This window comes from Thamnophis elegans, chromosome 2 (assembly GCF_009769535.1).
Source record: "Thamnophis elegans isolate rThaEle1 chromosome 2, rThaEle1.pri, whole genome shotgun sequence".
NCBI lineage: Eukaryota > Metazoa > Chordata > Lepidosauria > Squamata > Colubridae > Thamnophis > Thamnophis elegans.
Window position 1 is genome coordinate 121,893,154 of NC_045542.1, and position 25,269 is coordinate 121,918,422.

Genomic DNA, 25,269 nt, shown 5'->3' on the forward strand with positions numbered 1-25,269 from the left:
TTGGATTTCCTGAATATATCAAGGTAGTTATAGATGTAAAATTAGGTAACTACCAGTCTTTTGTGTTTTAAGTAAACTGGTGAATATTGAATGAAAAACAAATGTAATGGCTATAATCTGCTGACATAAAATCATTTTGGGATTTCCCCATCAGTTTCCAGTTTATTCCTCTAACTACCTGCTTTGAAAGAGAGCAGTTCATCCCAAAATTATCCATCTTGATTGTTGTTTTTCATACTGCAGAGAAAATTTGCTAGTTTATATTTGTAAGTAGAGTCTTCACTTAATTGCCATTCATTCACCAACCATTTAAACTTATGGCAGCACTAAATGAATGATCCCTGAGATTACACCCCTTGCAGCACCTCAAGGGTCACTTGCCAGTGTGCCCACACTTACTGTATGTCTACAGGGGGTACTTCAACTCCCCCCCCCCATCTGCTGATTCATCTCTGCCCCTTTTACTGCTGTGCATAGCAACACTCCTACATGTCGCTGGGGCTGAAGTAGTAATGATGTCTTTCAACTTTGTGCCACCATCAAGGTGTGCTGGCTCAAGCTTCACAGTCCACACACACACACACACACACACGATCTCCATTGTTTTCCTCCCCCTGCTGATAAGGCATATCTGACTTGGCATCTGGGGGAGTTGCTGAACACACCAGGTCTCCTTCCTGAGGTTGCTTGCAAATAAACCTCAAATAACCACACCTTTCTCCAAATAGTGCATACCGTTCTTGCAGTATTTCAGAAGACTTCTGAGGCTTTTCAAGAAGGCTGCACCCACTGTTCTCCAAATTGTGCGTACTATTCTCATGAACGTCTCGGTATGCCTCAGAAGCAGAATAGTCTATTCTCAGAATAGAATGTCACATATTCGGGGGGTGGGGGGAGAACAGTATGCACTATTTGGAGAGTGACACAGCCAGCCTTGGGAAGAAGGCCTAGTGTGGCCAGCGGCTGCCTCCCATATGGCCAGGCTAGCCAGGCTTACCAGCAGTGAGAGGAAAACTGCAAAGATCAGCTGGGCATGGCAGGGTGTGCAGAGGAAAGCTGGGCTTTGCACTAGAGTGCTGTGATGGCTGGTTGTGCCACAGGCTTTGAGAAGATAGCAGTGCTGAGGCTGAAGTAGCAGCCTGGGGCTGGTGGCAATTTGCTGAGAACACTTGAGGCTCAGCCCCAGCCCTTCGACCCCAGTGCCACCACTGAGAAGTGTTGCAGTGCAGAGTGGCTACAAGGGCAGATTTGGGAGGGGGTTTGAGATAGTATTGTGGGGATCTAGAGGAAGCAGAAGAGGCAGTTACTTTCTGAGGCTCAAGGCTGGGAGGGACAAAGCTGGGAATGGCTTGCGTCACTGTGAGTTCTCACTTAAGGACCTGTGGCACCAGATTAACAATGACAATGGGAACTGTCAGAATTGCTATTGCTAAGCGATGCAGTCACATGATGTTGCACTTTATGATCACATCACTTAGAGATAGAAATTCCTGTCCCATTCACCATTGTGTTGACTGTTCAGTCAGAGACCATTCAAAATTACAACAGCACTGAATGTATGGTGGTTATGACTATCTCAGAGTTCCAGCTGTCCCAGCAACTCCAAAGTCAAGTGATTTGCACTTATTACTGGTTACCAAATCCCTCCAATCATGTGATCATTATTTGCCCCCTTTCCTGCCAACTTCCCCAGAAAATCAATGGGGAAGCCAGCAGGAAAGGCCATGTCATTGGGTTAAGTTACCCCCATCTAACTTCCCCCTCCATGCTTGTGCCATGCTGGCTATTCTCTTACCCTCCATGCCTCATGCTGCGCCTCCACACACTATCTCTGACCTGCACAATGCCTTTCGTACTCCCCATTGCACTCTTGCACACACTCTCCTGCCTGCGCATCATCTCTTATATATATCCCTTTCCACTCTCATGATCCTCATCACACTGCGCCTATTGCACATCTTACCTGATATTCCTTTGCATCTATCCAATCCTCTCACTTCTTCGCCTACCTGTCAACAGCCACTTGCCTGCACATGGACCTGAGATCTGCAACTTCCTACTCATTTCCACCCTGACTTTGGTTGTGGAAAGCTGCCTTGCCTAACAACCAGATAACTCCAGTTAACAACAGCAACATGGACTGTGAGGATTGTATTGCTAAGTGATGAGGTCACACATTAGAACCGCATCAATTAGTGTCTGAAATTCCAGGTCCAAATGCCATTATAAGTCAAGGACTGCAATATTTATGAAAAATACTATTTTATTTATCTTGTTTAGCTGGAAAGTTCTAAGTCATGTTCATATAAATTCATTGAATATTTTTACTGTTTGCAAGACTCTCTGAATAGATAATACACTGAGAAATGACCCATAAAATAACTGTTTTAAAACAACCCAAATCTTTCTACAAATTCTATAAACTATTTATAAACTTCTGGAATATTTAATACTAGATTAGGAATTTCTTGAGACAGAGGCCAGGCAATTCTTTACTGTTATCCTATATCATGTCCCATAGGATTATACAGCTAGCTATTCTATTTAAAAACAATTAAACCATTTTGAGAAAAGATTTATTTGTGGGGAAAGAAGAATGAAATAAAATTGTTTTTAAAAATCCATTTAAATTTTTGGGCAGTTGAAATTCTTACCTCCTTGGATCAGAAATTCCATAACTTACAGTTTACCAATCATAAGTTGGCCTGTGACCAACATCTCTGAGGCAGATCTCAATGAATAGGAAAATACACTTTTGTACTATAAGCGGTCCTTCAGGTTGAACGTTAATAAATGGAAACTATGAGCATGACTAGTATAGTACTATAGAGATTGCAACAAAAATATTTTGTAATAAGGAAGAAAATTTGAATTGCTGTAGGCATCCACACAAACATGTTCTTTCATTTCCGCTATCTGTAAACATTAGTTAATCTTTAATTCTACTTTAAATCATGTAAGTGTTTCTGGGATAGTCAGAAGGAAGGATTTGCATGTCTTGTCAGCTAGCTTCATCCAGCATTACATTAAACCATTATATTGTTATGGAAATGAAGTGAACTATAATTTATACACTGCCCCTCTCCTCTCTTTTAACAGTCAGAGTGATAAGGAAAAGATTTTTTTTAACTTAGCTTGTCTTTTTCCTAAAGCAAACTTAAATAATCATGGTTTTCAAGGCGTTTTCAATCATGCGTTACAAAGATGGTTTAGTTCAACAAACCTGACACTCTTCAGCCTATTTGTTCGGCTGGCTGTGCTTCTGCATCTCCTGCCCGATGGTAGGAGAGTAAATAAGTTCTCACCAGGGTGTGAATCATCCCTGAGCATTTTCCTCACTCTGTTGGGGCAGTGGGTCCTGGTGATTTCGTCCATTGGTGTCAGGTGGCAGCTATGGTCAAGAAGAAGGCCTTTGCACAGGCATCTTTTGGTATGCCAGTTGTGCCTTTTCTTGCATAAGTCACTCAGGTCACCCCACAGCTGAACCTCTGGTGTGCAGGCTAGATGAGGCTACCCTTGAAGATCTCACAGAATGCTCAGCTGTTTCAAAATGCAGAAGTATTGTGATAGGCATGCTTTGGTATTTCCACATGATAAATCTGCTCCATGAGCTGTACTGGTTATCAGTCTGCTTCTGGATGTGGTTTAAAGTGCTGGTTATGAACTATAAAGCCATTTCAATAATATTTGCTTCTTTCTTTTGTAGTATATATGTTGTTTCATGTTTTAATTGTGGTTTTTTTTGTAAGGTTGCTCAGAGTCTGCTGGAATGGGTAGCCACAACAACAACAATAACCAACCATAAAAATTATAATTGATAGATGGATAAAAATGCCAAATCTAGTCTAGACATCTGACTGACTGTTCAACCAATCACAACTACTACTATTACTGTACTAAGGCCAGTATTCTGGTCCTTCTAGAGTCAGGCACCATTTAAATTGAATTGAGTTCAATTAAAACTTTTTTTTTTAAAAAAAAAAAAACCTTGACACATCTTTTGTTTTACCAAATAAAACAAAAATGGTATTTTATTTCCTGCTACTGACCCATCCTTGCAAATTTTTCTGTTTTGCTCCAGAAGTAAAATCCTACCTCATTTAGTTCAATATTATATACATTAACGTTCTGTTAAAACATGCTGATGTATATGGTAGTATTGAAATTATGTCATTGCTTTACAAGAAATGAAAGCGTGCTGTAATTGCTGCTTTGCTTCTGCCATTTCATCTTTAGAAAAATGTGTAGGAATTTAAAGGTCTTAATTTGCTCAGTATGACGGTTATTAATTTTCCATTTATGGATGTACTTGGAAAAAGGTCTTAATTTTTCTTCATCGCAGTCAGTATCTTAGGCTTACTTATTGCATCAAAGACTGGCTTGTGTTAAGGAAAAGATACATGTAGAATAAAAAATTTGACTATTCTAATGCTTAGAAGGAACACACAAAATGGAAACACAAATTGAAGCACAGTCCCATAGTTCCTGCAACATCAAATTAAGTACAGTTAGTAATAATTGGATAAACAATTGTCCAATATTTTTCATTTCTGGATATTGTTTGCAGGCAATCATTTTTACACGAATCAACTGCCAGGATACAACTGAAGACTCATTTCTTAGACCAGGACTGTCAAACCCGCGGCCCACGTGCTCACTACGACCAGGCCCGGTTTAGCAAAGGGGGGGAAGTTGTGATATATCACGTAACAACGACACAGGTTTGGCACCCCTGTCTCAGACTAATGATGCCCGCCTTCTAGGCATGTAAGGTTATTGGCTATCCTGTTTCAAAACAAATTTTGAGGTAGAAGTTTAAAAATTAATTGATTGACTGTAACTCTGTTTTAATATTCATATGTTTCTGTCTGTGTCTCTGTGTGTGAGAGAGTATACATACACACATAGATAATTTTACCAGCAAGCATGACATGCAAAACAGAAGAACGTAATCCAAATGTGTGCAAAAGAAGGGAAAAAAAGGACTGAATGTCAAATAAAGTTAACATTAAACATCATACAGAATCTGCCCCATTTGGATGCTGAAACGGGAAAAAAAACTGATAAATTCTCCTCCCCTCTTCATAACAGCTCTATAAATAGCTATAAGCTTCCCCATCCCTATTTAACAAGAATACTATATTAAATGAACAGATATTCCAGGTGAGGGGCTCTCTAGCTGAGGCTTGTGGGTTGTATCACGTTCAATTCAAGTGTCCATGAGCTTCCTTTTTGTTTCTTAACGTTCTCTACCAAGATAGCGTATTGCTATGTGCAGCCTCAGTGTAACTGTTCATTTGAATCAATGATACTGAAGCACACAGGGCTGTTTGTTTTGGCAAATGGTCTTTTTATACAGCAACTGCACAGAGCACTTTCAGTCTCGCAGATGTAGGGAACGAAGTAACCAGTCTGGGACACAGTCCGAGCAGTACCTAGCACTGGGCAAGGCGTTGCTCACCGGCCATGCAGCAATGTTTATGTGGTGCTGCTGTACCTGTGTGTGCTGTGCAAAGCATGTCTGTGAGCCAGTCCAGGTGAGATCATCCCAGGAAACCTTGTGGCAACTGATGGGGCTGTTCTATTTAGAACTCAGGTAGCCTATGACTTCATTGATAAGCAATCTTTTAGGAAATGTATTTCCTCCTGGCTCTTACGTTGCCTTGGCTTTTTGACTATCCTGTAATTGTGTTAACACTGGCAGTTAAGTCGTTTCAGAGTATAGAACTTCTTGCCTGAATTTGCATCTCAGTTATGAATGGCATTTCCCTTCGAAAGATAAGCATGTGAAAGAGATGCTTTCGACCTGCAAACCTTTTTTTTGCTTGCTTTGCTTTTTTTTTTCTTTTTCCCCTAGCTGTACAATGTGCGTTTTACAGAAAATATAAACAATACTGCCAAATCATTGATACCGGACAGAGAAACAAGTATGGGCATATTACTCTGATCGTATTATATCCCATCTTGTTTTGTAATTAAAGTTCTTATCTTTTGGGGATTTTTATGAACTGCTACTCCAGCATGAAAAGAAATAGAAGGGCTAACAAGTTTTCTGTTCATCTATACCTCTGAAAACAAAAACACGATTTGTTTTGTAGAATACTTTCTGGAGAAGCATCCTTATGTTAGCATACATTTGTTACTCAAGGTACAGATGAAAATAGATTAAAAAGTTTACACTTGTACTGATTTATTTCCCATTCTGGAATATAAAATATGCATGCATAAGCTATTACGCTAGCTCCATGCTAATACCATAAAAAATCTGGCCCCATTTGCCGACAAATATATTGTTTATTGAATGAATGTTTTCCTAAGAAATGCCACTGTTGTTACTAATGTACTGTGTGCAGTAGCCCTCTTTTACCATAAATCAAAGCTGTTGCTTAGAATAAATAATGCACAATAAAAAAAATCACTGTAAAATATTCTGGTGGAAAGTTTCAAGTGATATTAAACCCAGTTAATGGGATCTTCTGTTTGGAATGGGAAGATACCTTGCACTTCTTAAAATCTGAAAAAGTTTTGATGAATATCTTGAAAAATAATGAAAATGTTAATAAACATTTTCAAAGTGGTTTCTAATATAATTAAGATGAACGTATATTTTATGGGCCAAAGTACAATGTCTCCCCCACTCCTAGTAGCCCCACCTCTCTAAAGATGCCAAGAATGTTCAAAACATCTTTAGTATAATTTTAAAAGAGCTGAAAATATCCAAGATAAAGGCAGATATTATTGCGCCCATTAAAAACTTACATAAACAGTAGTGTTTCCAAATGGTTCCTGAAAACTGAGGTAAACTATAAGCCTAGTAAAATAATACATACTTAACATGCATGTATGTTGCAATTTATTCACATAATTGTACCTTGCTATTTTTCTCCCCATATCATAAAGCTGTCTGTGCTACATTGAACACAGTGGATCCCAATAAATTTTGTATTGCCATTTAACCAATGTAAATTTGGATGCCAATTTATATGACATAATATAGGAACAAATTATTATTATTTAACATACGAATTTCTTGGTTATAGCCAGCACCTGATACTACTAATTCATTCCTTAGCATTGTTTTGATGTGCTGTGACAACAATAGTTTACTGATGATGTAGTGGAGGACTGTAATGGCCTGTGGAAGTGACCTTAGTGGAATAAGAACCACAGACTAGACAAGAGTCAGATAAAGGGCAGCTAAGCTTGCCGAAGCAATGGGCATGTGGTAAATGACTCAGAAGAGACTCTTGCTAGTTTCTTGGACTGTAAAGGTGAGCAGGGAGAGAGATACTTTCAGAGTTGCAAGATTCTGTTAATTTAACAGAATTAAAGCTACATCTAGTACTTCTGGATGTGCTTCCTGTGTTGGCTATCGTGCAATCTTACCATAAGTATAATGTTAGAAGTCACTTTCATGCCAGAAGATAGAAGTAGTAAATTACTTGGATAATAAGTATAAATGGTATTAATGGAAATATATCTTGTACCAAATTAAGATAATCATAAGGTAGTTAGTTATCTTATACGATATAGGTGACTGAATAGGTGTCAGTATGAAAAATCCATATAGAATAGATGAATCGCTTTCTCAGTGCATCCCCTGAATTGAACCACTTCTGTGGTTCATAAATGGGTGCTATATGTCTTCATATTTTTTTAAGAAAGTATACAGAACAGTGGTGAATTGCTGAAACTTATATCTAAATTGGTTCCTAATTCCTTCTAATGAATCTGTTACTAAACCTTACTTAATAATTTTGTAGGTTTGATTGTTCCTGGGTTTTCAGACAGACATATGTTGATCGATTATGGATTTACATCTTAATATATGGAGAATTATTACAAGAGGAGAAAATATATCTTTTGGGGGGTGGTTTTTAAAAATACTTGTAATTAAATTATTAATTAATTTGACAATATAAATATACAATATGACACACAAACATCTATAGAAAAGGAAAGTATCACAAAACCAAACATTCCCTTAAGCTTGAAGCAGTTTATATTGCAGTAGTATAGTCCATTTTGTATCTTAAAACAACAACAACAAATATTTAGTAGCTCAGAATTGCTCCATTGCCACAAAAAACGATGCTCATATTAGAATCAAATAAGCAGGCCTTTTACCAGCCATGTTTTCCCAAAAAGAATCTTCACTGAACTTAGAACTAAATAATATTTAGATAAGAAAATTTAAATAGGTTTTCATTTCCTAGACCACTTCAGATCTCTACTCAAGGCAATGGATTTTATGATTCCATGCTTAATCCCTGGAAATCCAGATATAAACATCCTATACATTTTGAAGTCTTCAATTTCAAGGGAAAAATAAATATGAATTTAATAGCAGTAATTGTTTGAAGGGTTCTGTACAGTGTGTCTACTGCAAATGAAATTAAGAAGTTTGTGTAATTGAAAGATAGAGCCCTAAAAAGTTAAAGCAGTCAGAAAACTCAGTATGCAACTCTTTGCATCTCCCATTGTTTGTTAACTTATATAAATGCATGCCCCATTATTTCAACATAGATTTCAATATTTCTTAGCACAAAATTTTGATGTGAAGTGAAAGCTCAGTGAAAGCCTATCCATAAAGCTTATAGATAGGCGTTTCCATGATATGCTCTGATAATTAATCTTCTCTTTTCAAATAATTTCTAAAGGATTTTCACATAATGGTTCATGTTATATTTAGATAAGTAGGTATTTAGGTAAACTAAAGTGGTTTTCTTTTATGTTCCAGCAAAATTAAAAGGGCAGAGAAAAAGTTCTAAACGAAAACCATACTTTTTACACCACTGTCGGAGGAAAACAACTCCACAAAACGATATTGGTAGTGCAAGCTACCAACTGTATGAAACAATTGTGCTATTGAATGTGGGGAAAAAGCCTGTTTCTTTTCCCCTACAGCCAAATCTCCCTCCACTCCCCAAAACAGCTGATTTATAAAAGCCAGTCTGGGTCATAAATAATTTGTAAAATAATCACTTGTGACTCAGCAATAAAAAAAGAATTTCCTCCATTGTGCTCAATTAATTCCTGGTGATTCTATCCATATTGTGTAGAGAAGTGTTTTGCCACCACTTTGTCCAGGGTATGGTGATAATTGGTTGTTATGTTTTGGTGAATGATAGAAGTGGAAGTACCAGATAGGAGTTTTGGGCAAAAATATATATAAGAAAAATTAAATGAAAAAAAATAATCCAGGGAAAAAATGTTCCACTGAATGACATGAACAAATTCACAAGGTATAAAGAAAAGTGTCCCTTCTATTTGGAAACCCAACTACAAAAGATAATGGTAATCACCCAGCAAATGTTGGGGTTTTTTCCCCAGATAATTGATTTAGACATACTATACACTTATTTACACACAAACACACATATACAAAGGGCAAAGGAAGAAACGTAACTCTAAAAGCATTATTATTTGCTTTGTGATAAAATATTAGGAAATAAATGAAAGATAGAAGAATGCTGAGAAGCTCTGAATATGGAACAAACCATTATTTGATAGAATTGTGTGGATTTTGAAAAAAAATGGAACATGAAATAAAAGGAAAGAAGTGAAAGAAACCAGAATGAAACTACAGGAACTTCAGGAAGAGAAAATACTAATTTTCAGGGGTGGAGGGGGTGGGAAAAGCATTAGATGTCTGAGTAATATCACAGCAAAATGATTGGTAAGAGTAAGATGATATGAAAGGTGCTTGGAACACAGTGAAAAAAGTTATACAATGTTACAGGAGTGTGTGACACCATAGTTGTGGAAAGAATGAAAAAGGATGCTTGGTTAAATGATAAATGAAAGAAGCAGCAGATGTGGAAAACGAGAATCTGGTACTGAAAATGAGTTGAGAAAAATGTATAAGGTGTGTATATAGAGAAAAAGAATTGCAAAAGATGATGTGGGAGGAAAGAAGTAGATTGATTTTGATGGAAATAAACAGTTACTTTGAAAATGTGTGATGAGGACTAAAAGAAGCTTCCAACGTAATGAATGGATTTAATAATAAACAAACTAAAATGAGGGTACTCTGCAGGGAATAATTTAAAGATTTGTTTTGGAAATTACAGTAATATATATTAAAACATGGAATTGAAACTAGTACCATAACCAAGAAAAGAAATGATGAAGAGGAAGGTGTAATATCTTGTTGAAAAATTACAAAGTTGCAGATATTGATAAGTACAACTGAAGAAGTATTAAAATATGGGTGTGGTTTCCTTCAGGAGTGGATGCATTATGGGATGGGACATTTAAGTGTGTATAGCAGCGTCCTTAACCTTGGTGGCTTGGCTGGGGGGGAGGGGAACTGGGTCACACAAGCCCAATTATATAAAAAGAAATATCTAATATTGATATATCATCTAATTATGACCTTAAAATAGTAAGAGTATTAATCCAGGAATAACTTCTTGATCAACCAGTCTTAACAACATAAAAAATATACTTAGGTTTTTAAGATAACTTCATCTGGAGGGGAATATAAGTGCTAATTTTCAGTTTGAGTAAAGGCAACTCCAAAGCAATTTAGGTATGTTTATTTGCGATTTGATTTTTGATTGTATTTCTCCTGCCCTCTTTTCTGAAGATGAGCATACCCTGCGTTCATATCTATTGCAATTAGCATCCATAAATATCTTTCTGTGTTTGTGAATTATTTACAAAAATATTTTATTTAGATTTATACTCTTCCTTTAAAATACATTAATGGAGTGACTCGAGTAAAATATTTAAAACACCATGCAATAGCTGATACATTACTGTAAGCTAAAAACAACTACTCTGTAAAAGCAGGATCGAAATAAAATACATACACAAATTTAAAAGCTTGGGAAGCATTTTTTTTAAATATATGAGACTTGCATTGGAAAGATGCCAGTGGACATTCAAAATGCAGGGCAAAGTCAAAGTTTTTCACCCCCCACCCCCCCATAATTTGAACAATTGTATTTTGTAGGAAAACCACACTACGTCAAAATGATTCTTTGCCACTAATTAATAAAGAGTGTCATGTATTATATACGTTTTACTACTACACAGCAAAGGAGTATCTGGTTTTTAAGTAATATTGCTGATAAATATCCATTTTAAAATTACAATAGTCTTAATATTAAACTGTCTTTAAAAATGTTCTTTGTAACAGAAAAATAAAGTGCCATTTCATTCAATTATAGTACCCAAAAGAAGTGTTAAAATGTTGAAATAATAATAAAAGCCATTTCAATGTACAGCAAGGACTACCTGTAATCAATTATTACGACTAATAACCGTAATAATTGATTACAGGTAGTCCTTGCTGTACCCTAATTTAGACTGGTAAATTGATGCTGAATGAAGCAGTCACATGATCCTGACTGTGCTTTCCAACTGGAAAGAGACAAACTGCTCAGTTGCACACCTTTAACCACCACCCCACCCTTTGGAATGCTCAAGTGCCTGTTTACTGTCTTGTAAGCATTAAAACAATATGATTGGGCTGGCACCTAAGGGTGGGAGTGCTATGCAAACAATATACTCTCTTGAAATCCCTTTCTGTCTAACCTTCCAATCTGCAAGGAAGGGGGGCGGGGAAGCAAGTGATTTCAGTATGCAATGTCTCCGTCACCTAACCTTGCTCCTGAAAAAAAGAGATTTCAAGAGAGTAAGCTGTTTATTCTTTTGCACATCGAGAGCAATGCAATCATGCCAGTAGGCAAAGGGGAAATTGCCTACAGAATTTACTTATTTTCCCCTTACCCCCATACAGTAGAGAGATTGGGGAAATAATTCAAGAAAATATTAAAATGTATGCATAGCGTGCCCCCAGCTTCCAGCCCCAGACTGATAGCCCAGTCGTATTGCTTTTGATGTGTAGAAGAGCGAACAGCTTACTCTCTTGAAATCCCTTCATCTCCAATTTCTTTGCTCTGTCTAATTGGTGGGTTTGGGAGGAAAAATCACAGGTCAAGCACAGAATAATATGTACTGCCTGCAGTGGTGATGATATGACTGAGGGACGTTGTGAAGATCCTAAACAAGATATAAAGATTCTTTTTCGGTCTCCCCCCCTCCCTTCCCCTCCTCCTCCCTCCCTCCCTCCCCCCCTCTCTCTCTTACACACACACAGACACACACACCTTCAAATCACATCCCTCATACAGGTATAAACAGCTGAGACCATTGCATTTGTTAAAGAACCTTCATATCATTTTTCAACTCATTGGATAAATTCAGGTTTGTATAAGTCGGTTTACATAAACCCTGCATCCTGCCATACATGTAAATGCAAAAACCATTTCATGCATGACTGTTACTCCTTAGCCCATGTACAATTCACAAAATTTTCAGCCCAAGGCAGATTAGGACATGTTCCTTCCATGTGTAGAATGATGTTTACCTATTGGTTGGATTAGTATCAGATTGAGCTTTTGAGTGTGCACTTCGTTTCTTCGTATTCCATCTTTATTGTTTTTACAAATAACTAAAAGTAACGAACATATCCAACTTATCTTCCTCCTCCTATTTTCCCCACAAAATCAACCCTGTGAGGAGGGTTGGGTTGAGGGAGACTGATTGACCTAAAGTCATTTAGCTGGCTTTCATGGCTAAGGTGGGACTTGAAACTCACAGTCAATAAACAAAATACGTTTGCTTATTCCATTGACATCAGTTTCTTTGGAAAGCGTACTCCACTGTAGAAGATATGTGCTAACATAATAAACTCCTTTAAAACATACTAGGTAGTTGTTATAATAGTTACAATTTCACTAAAATATATTTAATATGAACTATACAAATCTGACTAATTTGACTATGTATCATTCTGTTCTTTTCAAGGTAAGTGCTATACAGAAGAATGCAGAAAAGGAGTGAAAAATATCAAACCAAAGAATAAAGGCATCAAATGAGAAAAAGGAATTTGAGACATAACTAAAATTAGTTTATATCACCACCATTCACTATACCTGTTCTTTCTTGTGATTTATTCCCTCTTGTTTCAATATTTGGCAATTAGATCCTCATTCATTCATTATTGCTAACAAAACCATGTGAATGTTCTTCTGTTATATTGATCAGCTATTTTTGTAGTCCATCCACATTCATTCAACAACAATTCTTTCATTATCTCATTTTACCATACATGTTTCTTAAGTTTCCCATTTCCACTTTACCAGCTTATTTTATGTTTCTCCTGACATTCCCAATTCTCAGTTCGAGGAGGGAGGGAGGGAGAGAGAATATTTTTAAGCCCAGCTTTCAACTAAAATTAACTCCTTGCAAAGGGCTATGTATTCGTCATTACAATTCTATCAGCCCTTGTTTTTAAATTCTATCAGCCCTTGTTTTTAAATTTATCCATTTTTGGAGAATATATTTGTATACAGTCTCATGTATTTACTCTAGTATTTCATAGTTAATATATAACTGGCAATTGTACACTTCATTCTTCCTTTCGAACATGGGTGCCTTGATCTTTGATTGATTAATAATGTTCAAATACAAATAGTCTGTTTAAGCTGTGAGCTTAGAAGCCATCGTGGCACAATGGTTTAGAATGCAGTATTGCAGGATAACTCTGCACACAGCCACGAGTTCAGTCCTGACCGTCCTTCCATCCTTCTGAGATCAGTAAAATGAGGGCCCAGGTTATTGGAGGCAATATGCCAGTGTTGTAAACCGTTCAGAGAGTATTGTGAAGCACTGTGGCGCAATATATAAGTGCTATTGCTATTGGTAACATTTGCTGGAAATTATTCAGATTCTTAGCCAACAACACAGCATCATATGTACACATAAGTACACACATTCATACCGTTTGTTTATTTAATTTTTATGCTGCCCATCTCACTGATATAGCGACTCTGAGCGACATAATAAAAAGGTTAAAAAAAAAGATCATACAAAGCTATTACAATTAAGAGAATTAAATAGAAAACTTAAAAATTAGAGGATGGCTGACATCTTCCCCATCAGCCACCCACAACATAGCATGCCTCTATTAAGGCCCCAGGCCAGTTAGCAGAGCCAGGTTTGCATTCACATGTTACCACAAGCATTCCTTATACAAGTATTTCTAGAACGCTTACCTCCACTGATTACTGGCATAAAATTTAAGATTATAACATAACAACAAGAATCCACTGTACTGCATCCTACTGTATATTCTACTTTCATTCTACTTTTTTTTTTAAAAAAAACTTATTTCCTTTGCCTCTTTTCCCCACCAAAAAACTCAAGCATTGCTTTAGTTAAAGTCCCATCAATGAATTCACGTTCTTAAAAATGTTAAATAGTAACAACAGATCTGAAATTAAAACTAGTTCATTGAAAGTTATATTGGATTCCCCCAGATACTTTATTTGAAAGGATAGTTATCAGGTATATATTTTTTTGAAAGTGCAAAAAAATTGACATTTCACTGACTTATATGATATGGTAAGTGATCATTTGGTATCTTTTGGAGATATTATGTTAATGTATAAAAGCAGATTTGCAGGAAAATTAAAGATGTAGATGTAATGTTGAACTACATACCAAAGCTTTGAAATTTGACTATCAGGAATTATTGTGGTATTAAGTCCAAGAATAACTAAAAGAATAATATTGATAAATTGGAAATGTGGTATTATTCCAGATGTTAAGGAATAGTTGTTGGAAACGTGCGATCTGTTGTGATATTTTACAATATTTTGTACTTTTCATATTACAAAATACAGAATAATAGAGTTGGGAGGGACCTTGAAGCTCTTCTACTCCAACCCACTGCTCAAGCAGGAGATTTGGAAAAATGGTTGCCCAATCACTTTTTAAAACCACCCACAACTTCTGGAGGCAAGCCATTCCATTGATTAATAGTTCTCACTTTCAGAAAATTTCTTTATAGTACTAGGTTGGATCTCTTTTTGATAAATTTCCATTTATTACTTCTCATCTTGCCTTCAGGGGTGCTTTGGAGAATAGGTCAACCCTCTCTTTGTGATAGACTCTCAAATATTGAAAGATTGCTATCGTGTTACCATCTAGTCCTTCTCTTTGTTAGACTAGAGATACCCAGTTCCTGCAACCAATCATCATATGTTTTACCCTCCAGTCCACTAATCATATTTGTTACTCTTCTCTGGATAATTTCTAGAGTCTCAACGTCTTATTTGCATCGTGCTGACCAAAACCGGACACAATATTCCAAGTGTAATCTTACCAAGGCATAATGAAGTGGTACTAAGGCTTCATTGATTTTGATTCTATTCTGTTTATGCAGCATAATGCTGACTATTATTTACTCAATCAACCACCTCCATTGCACTCTTCCCCATTGAGGCTTCAATTCAACTGGCAGAGCCACGTCTTATGAAAAGATAGGAGAGTTGGTGCCAGCCTCACATCAGTAGGGAAGTTGTTCCAGAGGGCAGGAGCAACGGCAGGAAAGACCCTCCTCCTGGACTCTGCCAACCAGAATAATTGGGCTGACGGGACTCACAGCATGTCTTCTCTAGGCATCTAGGCCCCCACAGTCTCCAGGCACAGCATCATGTGGCTCACCAAGAGTGGAAATATAGGGTTGGGTGTCATCAACATACAATATATACCTCAACCCATGGTAACAGATGATCTGACCTGGCAGTTGTTGAAAAGAAATGTAAAAATACCAAGCCCTCGAGTACACCTGTTGAGCCATGTACCACCTACTGGTTTTTCTTCCTAAGTGAAAATCCTTACTTTTCTCACCATTGAATTGTGTTTTGTTGGATAGGCTCAGTCTTCATGTCTGTCAAGATTCTCCTGGATCTTGAGCCTGTCTTCTCAAATGTTGGCTATTCCCCCAGCTTGATGTTGTCTGAATATTTGATGAGTTCCACCTTTAGCTTGTTATCTAACTCATTCATGAAGATGTTGAAAAGTACTAGCCTAAGATAAATGGCTTGTATTATATAAGACAAATATTATAGTTATGTATTCATTATAAACCATTGGCTATTAATAAGTATAAAACATAACATATATGAATCTCTCTCTGTTTTTTTAAAAAGTTTTTTATTTATAAAAAGTTATTTAATAGGGTATGTGCACATATTTTCCTATAGAGATCATCCCCTTTGAAATCATACATATCACCTGCAATAGTTATACATCTATGGAAGTTAATGTTTATTTAAAAATTGTTGGCCATTCTCAATTCAATATATTCACTCAATTCTGACATGAGTAGATACAGTCTCATTGTTAACAATTTAACTAAATATCACCTGTACCAATTAATAGGGTACAGCCTTTTGGAATAATTGTACAGCCTAGGATTACTGGCAGGTAGCACTTTTTCTGAAAGAGGCATGGCATCTGTCTCTAATTACACTAGTTGCAACTTCCAAAAAACTTGACCCTCTTCATCTACAATTGTAGCCTCCAGACAAAAGTGTTCTCTTGAGATGGTTCTTGAGAATGAACCAGGAAATTCAGCTGACTTTGTGGTATATCTACTGACGGAGTCGCAATTTGAAAGTTGGGCAGCCATATAAATGGATGAAATAAACAAACACAACTGAATTGGGGTGGCTTGAGATGAGTTTAGCCGTATGAGGACTCTCTATTTTTTGCCAGGGAGTTCTTTCAAACCTCGAGAACCTTCAGTCCTATGGAATCAAGAGATCTGGTAGCTTAAAACCATATTTTACTGTTGTCTTCCATTCTTCCAGCCCAGGCAAGTGATCCCCATGCTGGGAGATGGCAGGTGAAAAGGGATAACCAGCTATTTATCCACCAGGTTTAGTCTCATGGATCACCTGTGGCAGGGTTAGAAATGGAGGGCCTCTCCCAGACCAAGCCAGCTCTCCCAGACCAAGCCTAACAGGTGAAGAAGGATAGCCAGCTTTTCCCCTCCAGGTTGCCAAGTAGGAAACTGGTAGTTAGGAAAGAGCTAGTCTTCTCCCTCTCCCTTACTGCTAACTGTCCTTGTGTTGGTAACCTATTTATTGTTCTCCTTGTCAACTTGAATACCATTTGACCAATATTGGGATGGATCATTTGTTACCAGGGTAAAGGTATCCGTCTCCCATCCCTCAATGCCTGTCAGCTGAACTATTGCAAAGCTTTAGAAATCCTTCATAAATCTTTCACATGAGTAGGCATCCTGTCATTGTTTCTTAGAACAGGGGTGGATAGATTCCAGTGTTTCCATTATATCAATCTTTTGTAGATTTTATATGTTCTTCCTGGGATCTTTCTGCCCAACTAAAATGGCATGGTTATGTTTTCCCTCAAGGCATCATTTTCTCTATGTGTGCATACATTATCTCTTTCTTCCCCTCTCTAAATCATTTCTATTTCAATCATTACCTTAAAACAGCCCTTATTACCTTAGTTTCTGCCTTATCTCATGTGCAGCCTTGTTGAAGGCATAGTGTAATGACATTTTCCCTATTTAAAGTCAATCCATTCTTACTACTGGAGCACGTGACCAGAAGTTGTAACCTCACAAGCATTCAGACTTGTATGGTTACTCAGAGCTTAATTCGTCCACTCTCTTAATTTCTGGCATATACAGGTACATACATGTTTGTTTCAGATAGTAAGTAGGAGGTTGTGATTCCTGTTCTCAAAACAAATTACTGCTATAGTTCTTGAAACTTCTGAACAATTACGTATGAAAAGAAATGAGTAAGAAATTAGTATTTCTTCTCAATAAACTCTTCTTTTTATTTAGAAACGCTGTTCTGGATCATTCTTTCCATTAGGACCTGGATGGGCCATTTGCCTTTAAAAATGATTAGTGTTTATATGGATACTTCACATTAGTGAACTTTTACGGCTTTCATTTCATTTAGGCAGGTTTTTTTTAAGGAAGAAAGGAAGAGAGCTTTTATCTCCATAAAGGGCTGGCTTGTAATGAAGTCATGTTGCTATTTTTCATATGCCGGTGAACAAGTTCCCTGTTTGGGGAGGAGCTGCAGAGTAATTAAATGATTCACCAGTTTCTGTAGTGAGCTGCCTTTCTTGAAACTTAGTTTTATAACTTTCCGGCATCACAGGTGAATGAGCTTTCAGGAAAGCAGTTGTAGGCATGTTGGTCTTTTGTTCAAGTCATGCATTGGGAACAAGTCTTGCGCCTCAGGAAAGCCAAGGTAGGCTAGAATAGTAAGAATGATTTATTTGCTAGAAAATAGATGGGTAAATTACATTTTATTGACATGTACGAATTCTGAAGACATTTATTGGTTAAGAACATCTGTATGATGAGATGATTAAAACCACTTTTCTGTGACTATTTCCAATGCAGACTTTAAAGTTTGTATATGTACCTTTACTTTGGAAAACATATATAAATTTTATTCTTGCTATAAACTGGAAGATTTTAACTCTGTAAGCTAACTAGAATTGCCTAGAAATTATACTGATTCATTATACATGGGATAGGTGTCTTGGTATCTTCCAAATGTTTGGAACCAATTCATATCGCAGCTGGTGTTGCAAATAGCAAAAGATTTTAGATGTTGTAGTATATAACATTTGGAAGATAATAATAAACTGCCTATCTCTGCTTTACACTGTTGCTTGAATTCTCCTTTCAGTTTTTACCATTTCCACAGGAATCCTAACTGAAGTTATTAAGTTACTTGTTTCTAAACAAGCTTTTGTTGATTTGTGGCTCCTAATTATCTGTATGATCACAATAGGGCACATAGCAGGAATTATAATTGTATATTTATAAGGGACTTTGACATATCTGGTTTGGATTTAATTGATAGACCTAATTGTTTTGAAATTTAAGTTTACTCTATTCACTCTCTATTCACAAAACAAAAATGTATGACAGAGTACTACATAACTTCTATCCATATTTCTTTATCATTTTCTTTATGGATGATAACAGCCCTATTTAAATTTACTGACTCTTTCACTCGGCTTGGTTTGCATTTTTTATGACATTGCCATTATCAAATCAGACTTTCATGTTCATTTTTTTAATTCTTTTTCCAGATCGAACGATTAGATGTAAGTAGCCTAGCACAAACAACTAACGCAGTGGCATCAAGTACAGACTGCGGTATTAATGCAGATTCTGTTGATGGAACACCAGATCCACAACGCACAAAAGTGGCCATCACTCATCTGCAGCAGAAAATACTGAAACTCACAGAGCAAATCAAAATAGAGCAAACCGCCCGGGATGACAATGTAGCCGAATACCTGAAATTAGCCAATAACGCTGACAAGCAACAGAGCGCCCGGATTAAGCAGGTGTTTGAGAAGAAGAACCAGAAATCATCCCAGACAATCCTCCAGCTGCAGAAGAAACTAGAGCACTATCATCGGAAGTTGCGAGAGATTGAACAGAATGGTATTCATCGACAGCCCAAAGATGTCTTGAGGGACATGCACCAGGGATTAAAGGATGTAGGAGCAAAAGTCACTGGCTTCAGTGAAGGAGTAGTAGATAGTGTTAAAGGTGGACTTTCCAGCTTTTCCCAGGCAACTCATTCAGCAGCTGGAGCCGTTGCTTCTAAACCTCGGGAAATTGCCTGCCTCATTAGAAACAAGTTTGGAAGTGCCGACAATATTGCTAATCTGAAGGATGCTTTGGAAGAAAGTCAAGAAGACGGGACCGGAGGAAAGACTTTAGGTGTTCATAACTTTCAGTCAAGCCCAAAATATGGCAGTGAGGAGGACTGTTCCAGTGCTACATCAGGCTCAGTGGGGGCCAATAGTACCGCAGGGGTCCAGTTGGGAGCACCAAGCTCCAAATCAAACACTCTGGATATGCAAAGCTCAGGGTTTGATGCAATACTGCATGAAATTCAAGAGCTCAGAGAGGTTCAAGTACGCTTGGAGGAATCCTTTGAAGATCTCAAGGTTCACTACCAGCGAGATTATTCCTTGATAATGCAGGCTCTACAGGAAGAAAGATACCGGTGAGCACTTGGCAGTCCATTCTTTCATTGATACTACTAATATTAAGGCACATTCATAATTGTTTGGATGCCAGCACTCATTTATTATTGATAATCTTGGGGGCAGCAAATTTAACAATTAATTTGATTTATATGAATATATTTATTTCTGGCTTAAATATTTAAGTTTCCTCCTTTCCAAATCAACAAGTCTGTGTTTTCTTCTTGTCATAACTTTTCAGTTGTGTGAATGTCTACACTAATTTTTAATGTTGAGATGGCTCTGGATTATAATTTCAAAATAGTTCCATAATCCTAATCTTGTTGGATGAGGAATGTTTAAACACTGCCCTTTTGATTACAGTGTTTATAAATTACAGTAGGTGAACATGTTGCAGAAAAATTCCTTGCAAAAATTTAATTCTTTATAATTAGTATTGGCACTGAGCTTGAAAAATAGTTGTCAGGCAGCACAGTATTGCTGGTGCTGGCTTCTTATGCTCCCAAGCACTCCAAAAAGTATGTTTCTGTAAAAATAAAGAATGTGTAGTATGTAATCTAGAAAGTAGTTAGATCAGGCTTCATGGGAAGAGTGTGTGTGTGTGTGTGTGTGTGTGTGTTCCATTTTTTCCCATGAAACCTGTTCCAACTACTTTCTAGATTACATACCATACAAACTATACCAATATTTATCTTGCATTAGACTTCTTTTGCTTCTATCGCAAAGCAAATTATACTTCAGCATTATATGTGATATATTTTTACACATAATTCACATTCTCAATTTTTACAGAAACATACTTTTTGGAATGCTTAAGGAGCATATTAAACTAGCATTAACAATCCCGCACTGTCTGACAACTACTTTTCAAGCACAGTGCTCATACCAATTATACAGATTAAATTTTACAAGAATTTTTTCTGCAACATGTTCACCTATATATGTGATGTTAGTATAAGTCTAAATTTTGAAAATTTGTCAGTTCTTCCTTAGAGCTCCAGAGGTAGTGCTAAAGAGTCCTGACAATCTTGATGCCATTTACAGATCTCGAAGTAAATAATGTAAATAGTTATATTCTCTGTTATAGCTGTAACTATAAAATTAGGTTATAATCTGATTATACATAATTGAACTTTACTGTTATCCTTAAATATCAAGAAATAGATGTTTAACAACTCACTTAAATGAGCATGTCTAATGGCAGTCTTGAATTTATAACGTTTGAGATTGGAGAAAGAATAGTTTAAGAACCGACAAAATACTAATCTTATTAACATTTATGCAGATATTTATCATTTATAATATTAATACATATTTTTATTTAACTCTCAAAGTAGAGTCGCAACCTTAAAATTGTTTTAATATTTTTAAAGCTCCTTAGCAGTTTAGTGAAAACACATAATTTGATAAATGCCAAAAGTATTATACAGCCAAAAGGTACAATTGCATGTGGTCAGATAATTAAATGAAGCATGTTTGAATTGACAGAAAACCTTTAATTAGAATTTTTGATTTGAAAAATATAGAATCAGACAGGGGAGACAAATAATTAAAAGATAGCAAATTACAGAAGATGAAATAGTTCTTGTCCTTTGAACATGGAAAAATGACTATTTCATTTCACTCAATAGGAGGATCAATCTTTGGGGAACTGAAACTTTTCTACAATTTTTAATCTATTTATCTGTAAATAAAACAGAAAAGGTTATCTTATTTTGAGGTATACCATTTAACCATTTGTTCTGGTATCCTCTGAGATGAGAAGAAGCAGAGCAGAATGGAGACAATTTTTTTTTACAACACTCATTAAGGAGTTTTTAATTAAACATTCTACCAATTTCATGGAAAGGCTAGTGATTTTTTTAAAATACTATTATTCAAATAGTATAAAATATAATTAATTTCTTTTACCGTTTTTCCAAGTTCCTTGAAAATTACATCTTATGCACAAATCCCCATTCCCCTCAAAAAATTTCTTTAAATATAATTTCATAATAAAGGTAAACATTAATGTTGAAAATAATGGTCGTAACATAGATCAGTGGCCCCCAACCTTTTGGGCATCAGGGACAGGTTCCACAGAGAAAGGTTTTTCCATGGACCGAAGGGGGTGTGGTTTTGCATGCTGCCTGCATCTTGTGGATGGGGCTTTGCTTGTTTGCGCAGCCCAGGTGCTGCCATGTTACGGATGGTGCCGGTCCATGGACCGAGGGTTGGGGACTCCTGATATAGATTAAGTAAATACATGTGTTGCAGAATTTTAAATTGTATTGTAAGATTTAGGACAACTTTTTGACATGCAGAATAATATTAAACACACACTTTTTAAAAAATGGTTTTTACCCTAATAAATATCATTGGAATGGCATTAATTTGACAGTTATGGGAGTTTCTTTAGTGTACAATATTTGCTTCCCAAAATAAAATACTTATAATGAAAATTGAGAGTTTACTTTCCAGCTGTTTTCAGAAACACAATTTCTGTTGGTTAGGAAATACAATATCAGTAATGTAAGGCTAACATTAATTATTACTAATTCCTCCCCCCCACACACACACACACAAACACACCATATCAAGGCTCTTTTTCTGAGCATTGATATCACCTCTCTTGAATTACAGATAAATCAAGAACATTATATCAAAACCTTTCATATTAGCTAGTATTGGAAATAAAATGAAAAGCAGTTTGCATTAGCCTGCAAATAAAACCACTGTTGGAAATCAAATTAGCAGTCATGTTTTTCTTCTCACTCTAATATATCAGCCAAAGAAGTCTACCAAAGGGTTACACTCCTGAGGAGGAACCCCCCCCCCTGGAATAAGAGCATTTCTTATTTTACATCCACTGTATTTGTCATTCTCTATTTTTCTGTGGCTATCTTTGTTCTTGGTCGTATTGTGGTTTGTGTTCACTAAGGCTTGATTTTGCTAGAGTTCTCTCTCCAGTTCCTACTCTTTGTTTCCACCTCCACATTTTTTTTCAGGATGAAATTATTTCTTAAGTCCTCTGTTCCTGCTTTGTAATGTAATAAATAGTTAAAGCTTGAGCAAAGCTCTGCTGATTTTCTATTGGACATTTGATGTGGCCTCATTGTTGAGAGAGACTAGCCACACCTTTCTCTTTGGAAATCCAGTTCTGCATCCCTGTGTTCTTTTTACAAAGGCAGGCTTATCAGCACAACCAATCCCAAAACAAGCTGTTGCTTATCAGTTTTTAGAGCTGTTAGCAGATGTTTGTTTGATAAAAAGGTCCTTTCTGTACTTTCTGTTGAGTCTCCCTTGAAACTGTTCATGACTCAATAGTCTTTCTATACACAATGAATTATGAGTTCACATAAATATGATGTACTTGGTTGTTTTGTTCTCAGTTTACTTCACATACTGTCTGTATCAACTGAAATTGTATATATACTTTGCCTTTTTTTGGCAGACTGTAATTCCCCGGACTCGCATTTCATGGAGTTTAATCAAATCCATTAAGAAAGCCTTGCAATAAATTCTTCAGCATTCTGTCCACTGTTGCTATGTGGACACATAGACAAAAGTTTTCGGCTATAATCTTACATCCTGTTATGTAGATTAAGAGTGTCCTTGGGACATTGAGTTTTTAGAATAGTTAGATATTCAAGATTGCAGCCTATGTTTCCAGCACATTATTATGCCCAAGCATTAATTGCCATTTTTTAATTTTAAAAAATTCTGGGTATGTTTGATACCTGAGACTGTTGTAAACTATTTTGATGATACATTCCCGTTGATTTGCTGTCTTACATGTCTGTCTGATGGCAAGGGAACTACCCTGTTTCCCTGAAAATAAGACCTCCCCGGATTATAAGCGCAACTGGACTTTTGAGCGCATACGCTAAAATAAGCCCTCCCCAAAATAAGCTCTCTCCGGAAATATTGCAACACAGCAGCAGCCATGAGGTGATCATGCTCACCGCTTTCTGCACCTCAAAAATAATAAGACCTCCTCGAAAATAAAGCCAAATGCTTATTTCGGAGGTCAAAAGAAAATAAGACCCTGTCTTATTTTCAGGGAAATACGGTACTTGTATGATGGGAACTGTTGAAAAGTTAAAATAGCCAGGGAATAAAAAATTTAAAGCTTTAAAAGTTCAGTTTGACAGTCTGAATTTAGTCTAGAAAATATTGGCAATAGTAGATGATCAAGATGTTGTTTACTTTGTGGTAGATACTAGTTGCTGGTGAGTAATTGAGGTCCGGGCCCTTAATGTGTGTGATGCTTCAGGACTTGATGCTTTACCCCTTTCGTTTAAATCTACATGGGGCTGCTGGGTGAGGATAGCCATCCATCAGGTATCATTAGTATGCCTATGGGATCAAGTTATATATCTTGACCTTGGACCATCCAAATGATGCTGTCAAAAATTCTATCCCAAAGTCTGGATGAGGAAGAATAGACTCAGGCTCAATCCCTGCACAGTTAAATGCTTCGGTCCTGGAATTTTTAGTTTTGGATAGGGTAGCATTTAGTCTTTGGTGTTGGACGGGATAGCATTTTTTCTTTCAGTATTAGTATGCAAGTTGGAGGCATTTCTGAACCGACAAGTCACCTCGTGTACCTGTTCTGCATTTCCTTAGCCAGTGGGCCCTCCAAATAGTTACTCATATCCTAATCTACCCCATATATTTGGCTATTGCAGTGCATATTTATGAGACTATCCTTGGAGCTATGAGGTCAGTGATGAGCAATGTATAATATGCCCATGTAATATCATTGCTTTGTGATTGGCTGCTAGTTAGCTTTCAGGTGCAATTAAAAGTTCTGACAAAAGATATATAAACATGTTCAGGTAGACCTAATAACTGCCTCAAGTAGCAACAGTTTGCAGTTACAATTTTCCAACCACTGCCTGTATTTATGACTGTCACAGCATCTATCTCAGTAACGTTTACCATTATTGTCCTATAACCGGTCCATTTTTTTCTCCGTCCCCTCACCCAACTTGCAGAGCAGATTGCCTGAACAGGATAGCTCTTGCTGAGTTGCTTGTCTCCACAGCACAATGCATCTCTAAAAAGAGCTAACCACAAGTTAACAAGCTCAGTTCTGTGAACCAAATTGATGCTAGCTGGTAGTTGCTGCCAGTAACTGACAAGACTTAAATCTTTAGCTTTTGTTAGCCTTCTAAGGGATTTGGGGTTCAGAGATTGAAGCATGCCTTTCTTTTGATGTGTATTCCACACTGTGTGCCTGCTTATTCTCTTGTAATCCCTTCCTCTTCAATGAATGCAAATACAAACATTAGTTTACTCCTTGCTAATTATCCCAGCACAGAGTGAGCATTCCAAAGCATTACACTTACTGACTGTGTCACTTAAAAACCAGATTGTGAGTCCAAAATTGTACAAATGAGGACTACCTGCATGACAAGG

General features: G+C 36.8%; 1 protein-coding gene across 3 annotated transcripts in view; it reads left to right on the forward strand.

Moving 5' to 3' along the window:
* Positions 1-25,269, forward strand: part of TMCC1 (transmembrane and coiled-coil domain family 1) — a 103,745-nt gene that overhangs the window by 66,902 nt on the left and 11,574 nt on the right. For all 3 annotated transcript variants that reach the window (XM_032210468.1, XM_032210470.1, XM_032210469.1), the window contains one exon: positions 18,955-19,886. In XM_032210468.1, the coding sequence (XP_032066359.1) occupies positions 18,955-19,886 (932 nt within the window). The remainder of the gene's footprint in view (positions 1-18,954; positions 19,887-25,269) is intronic.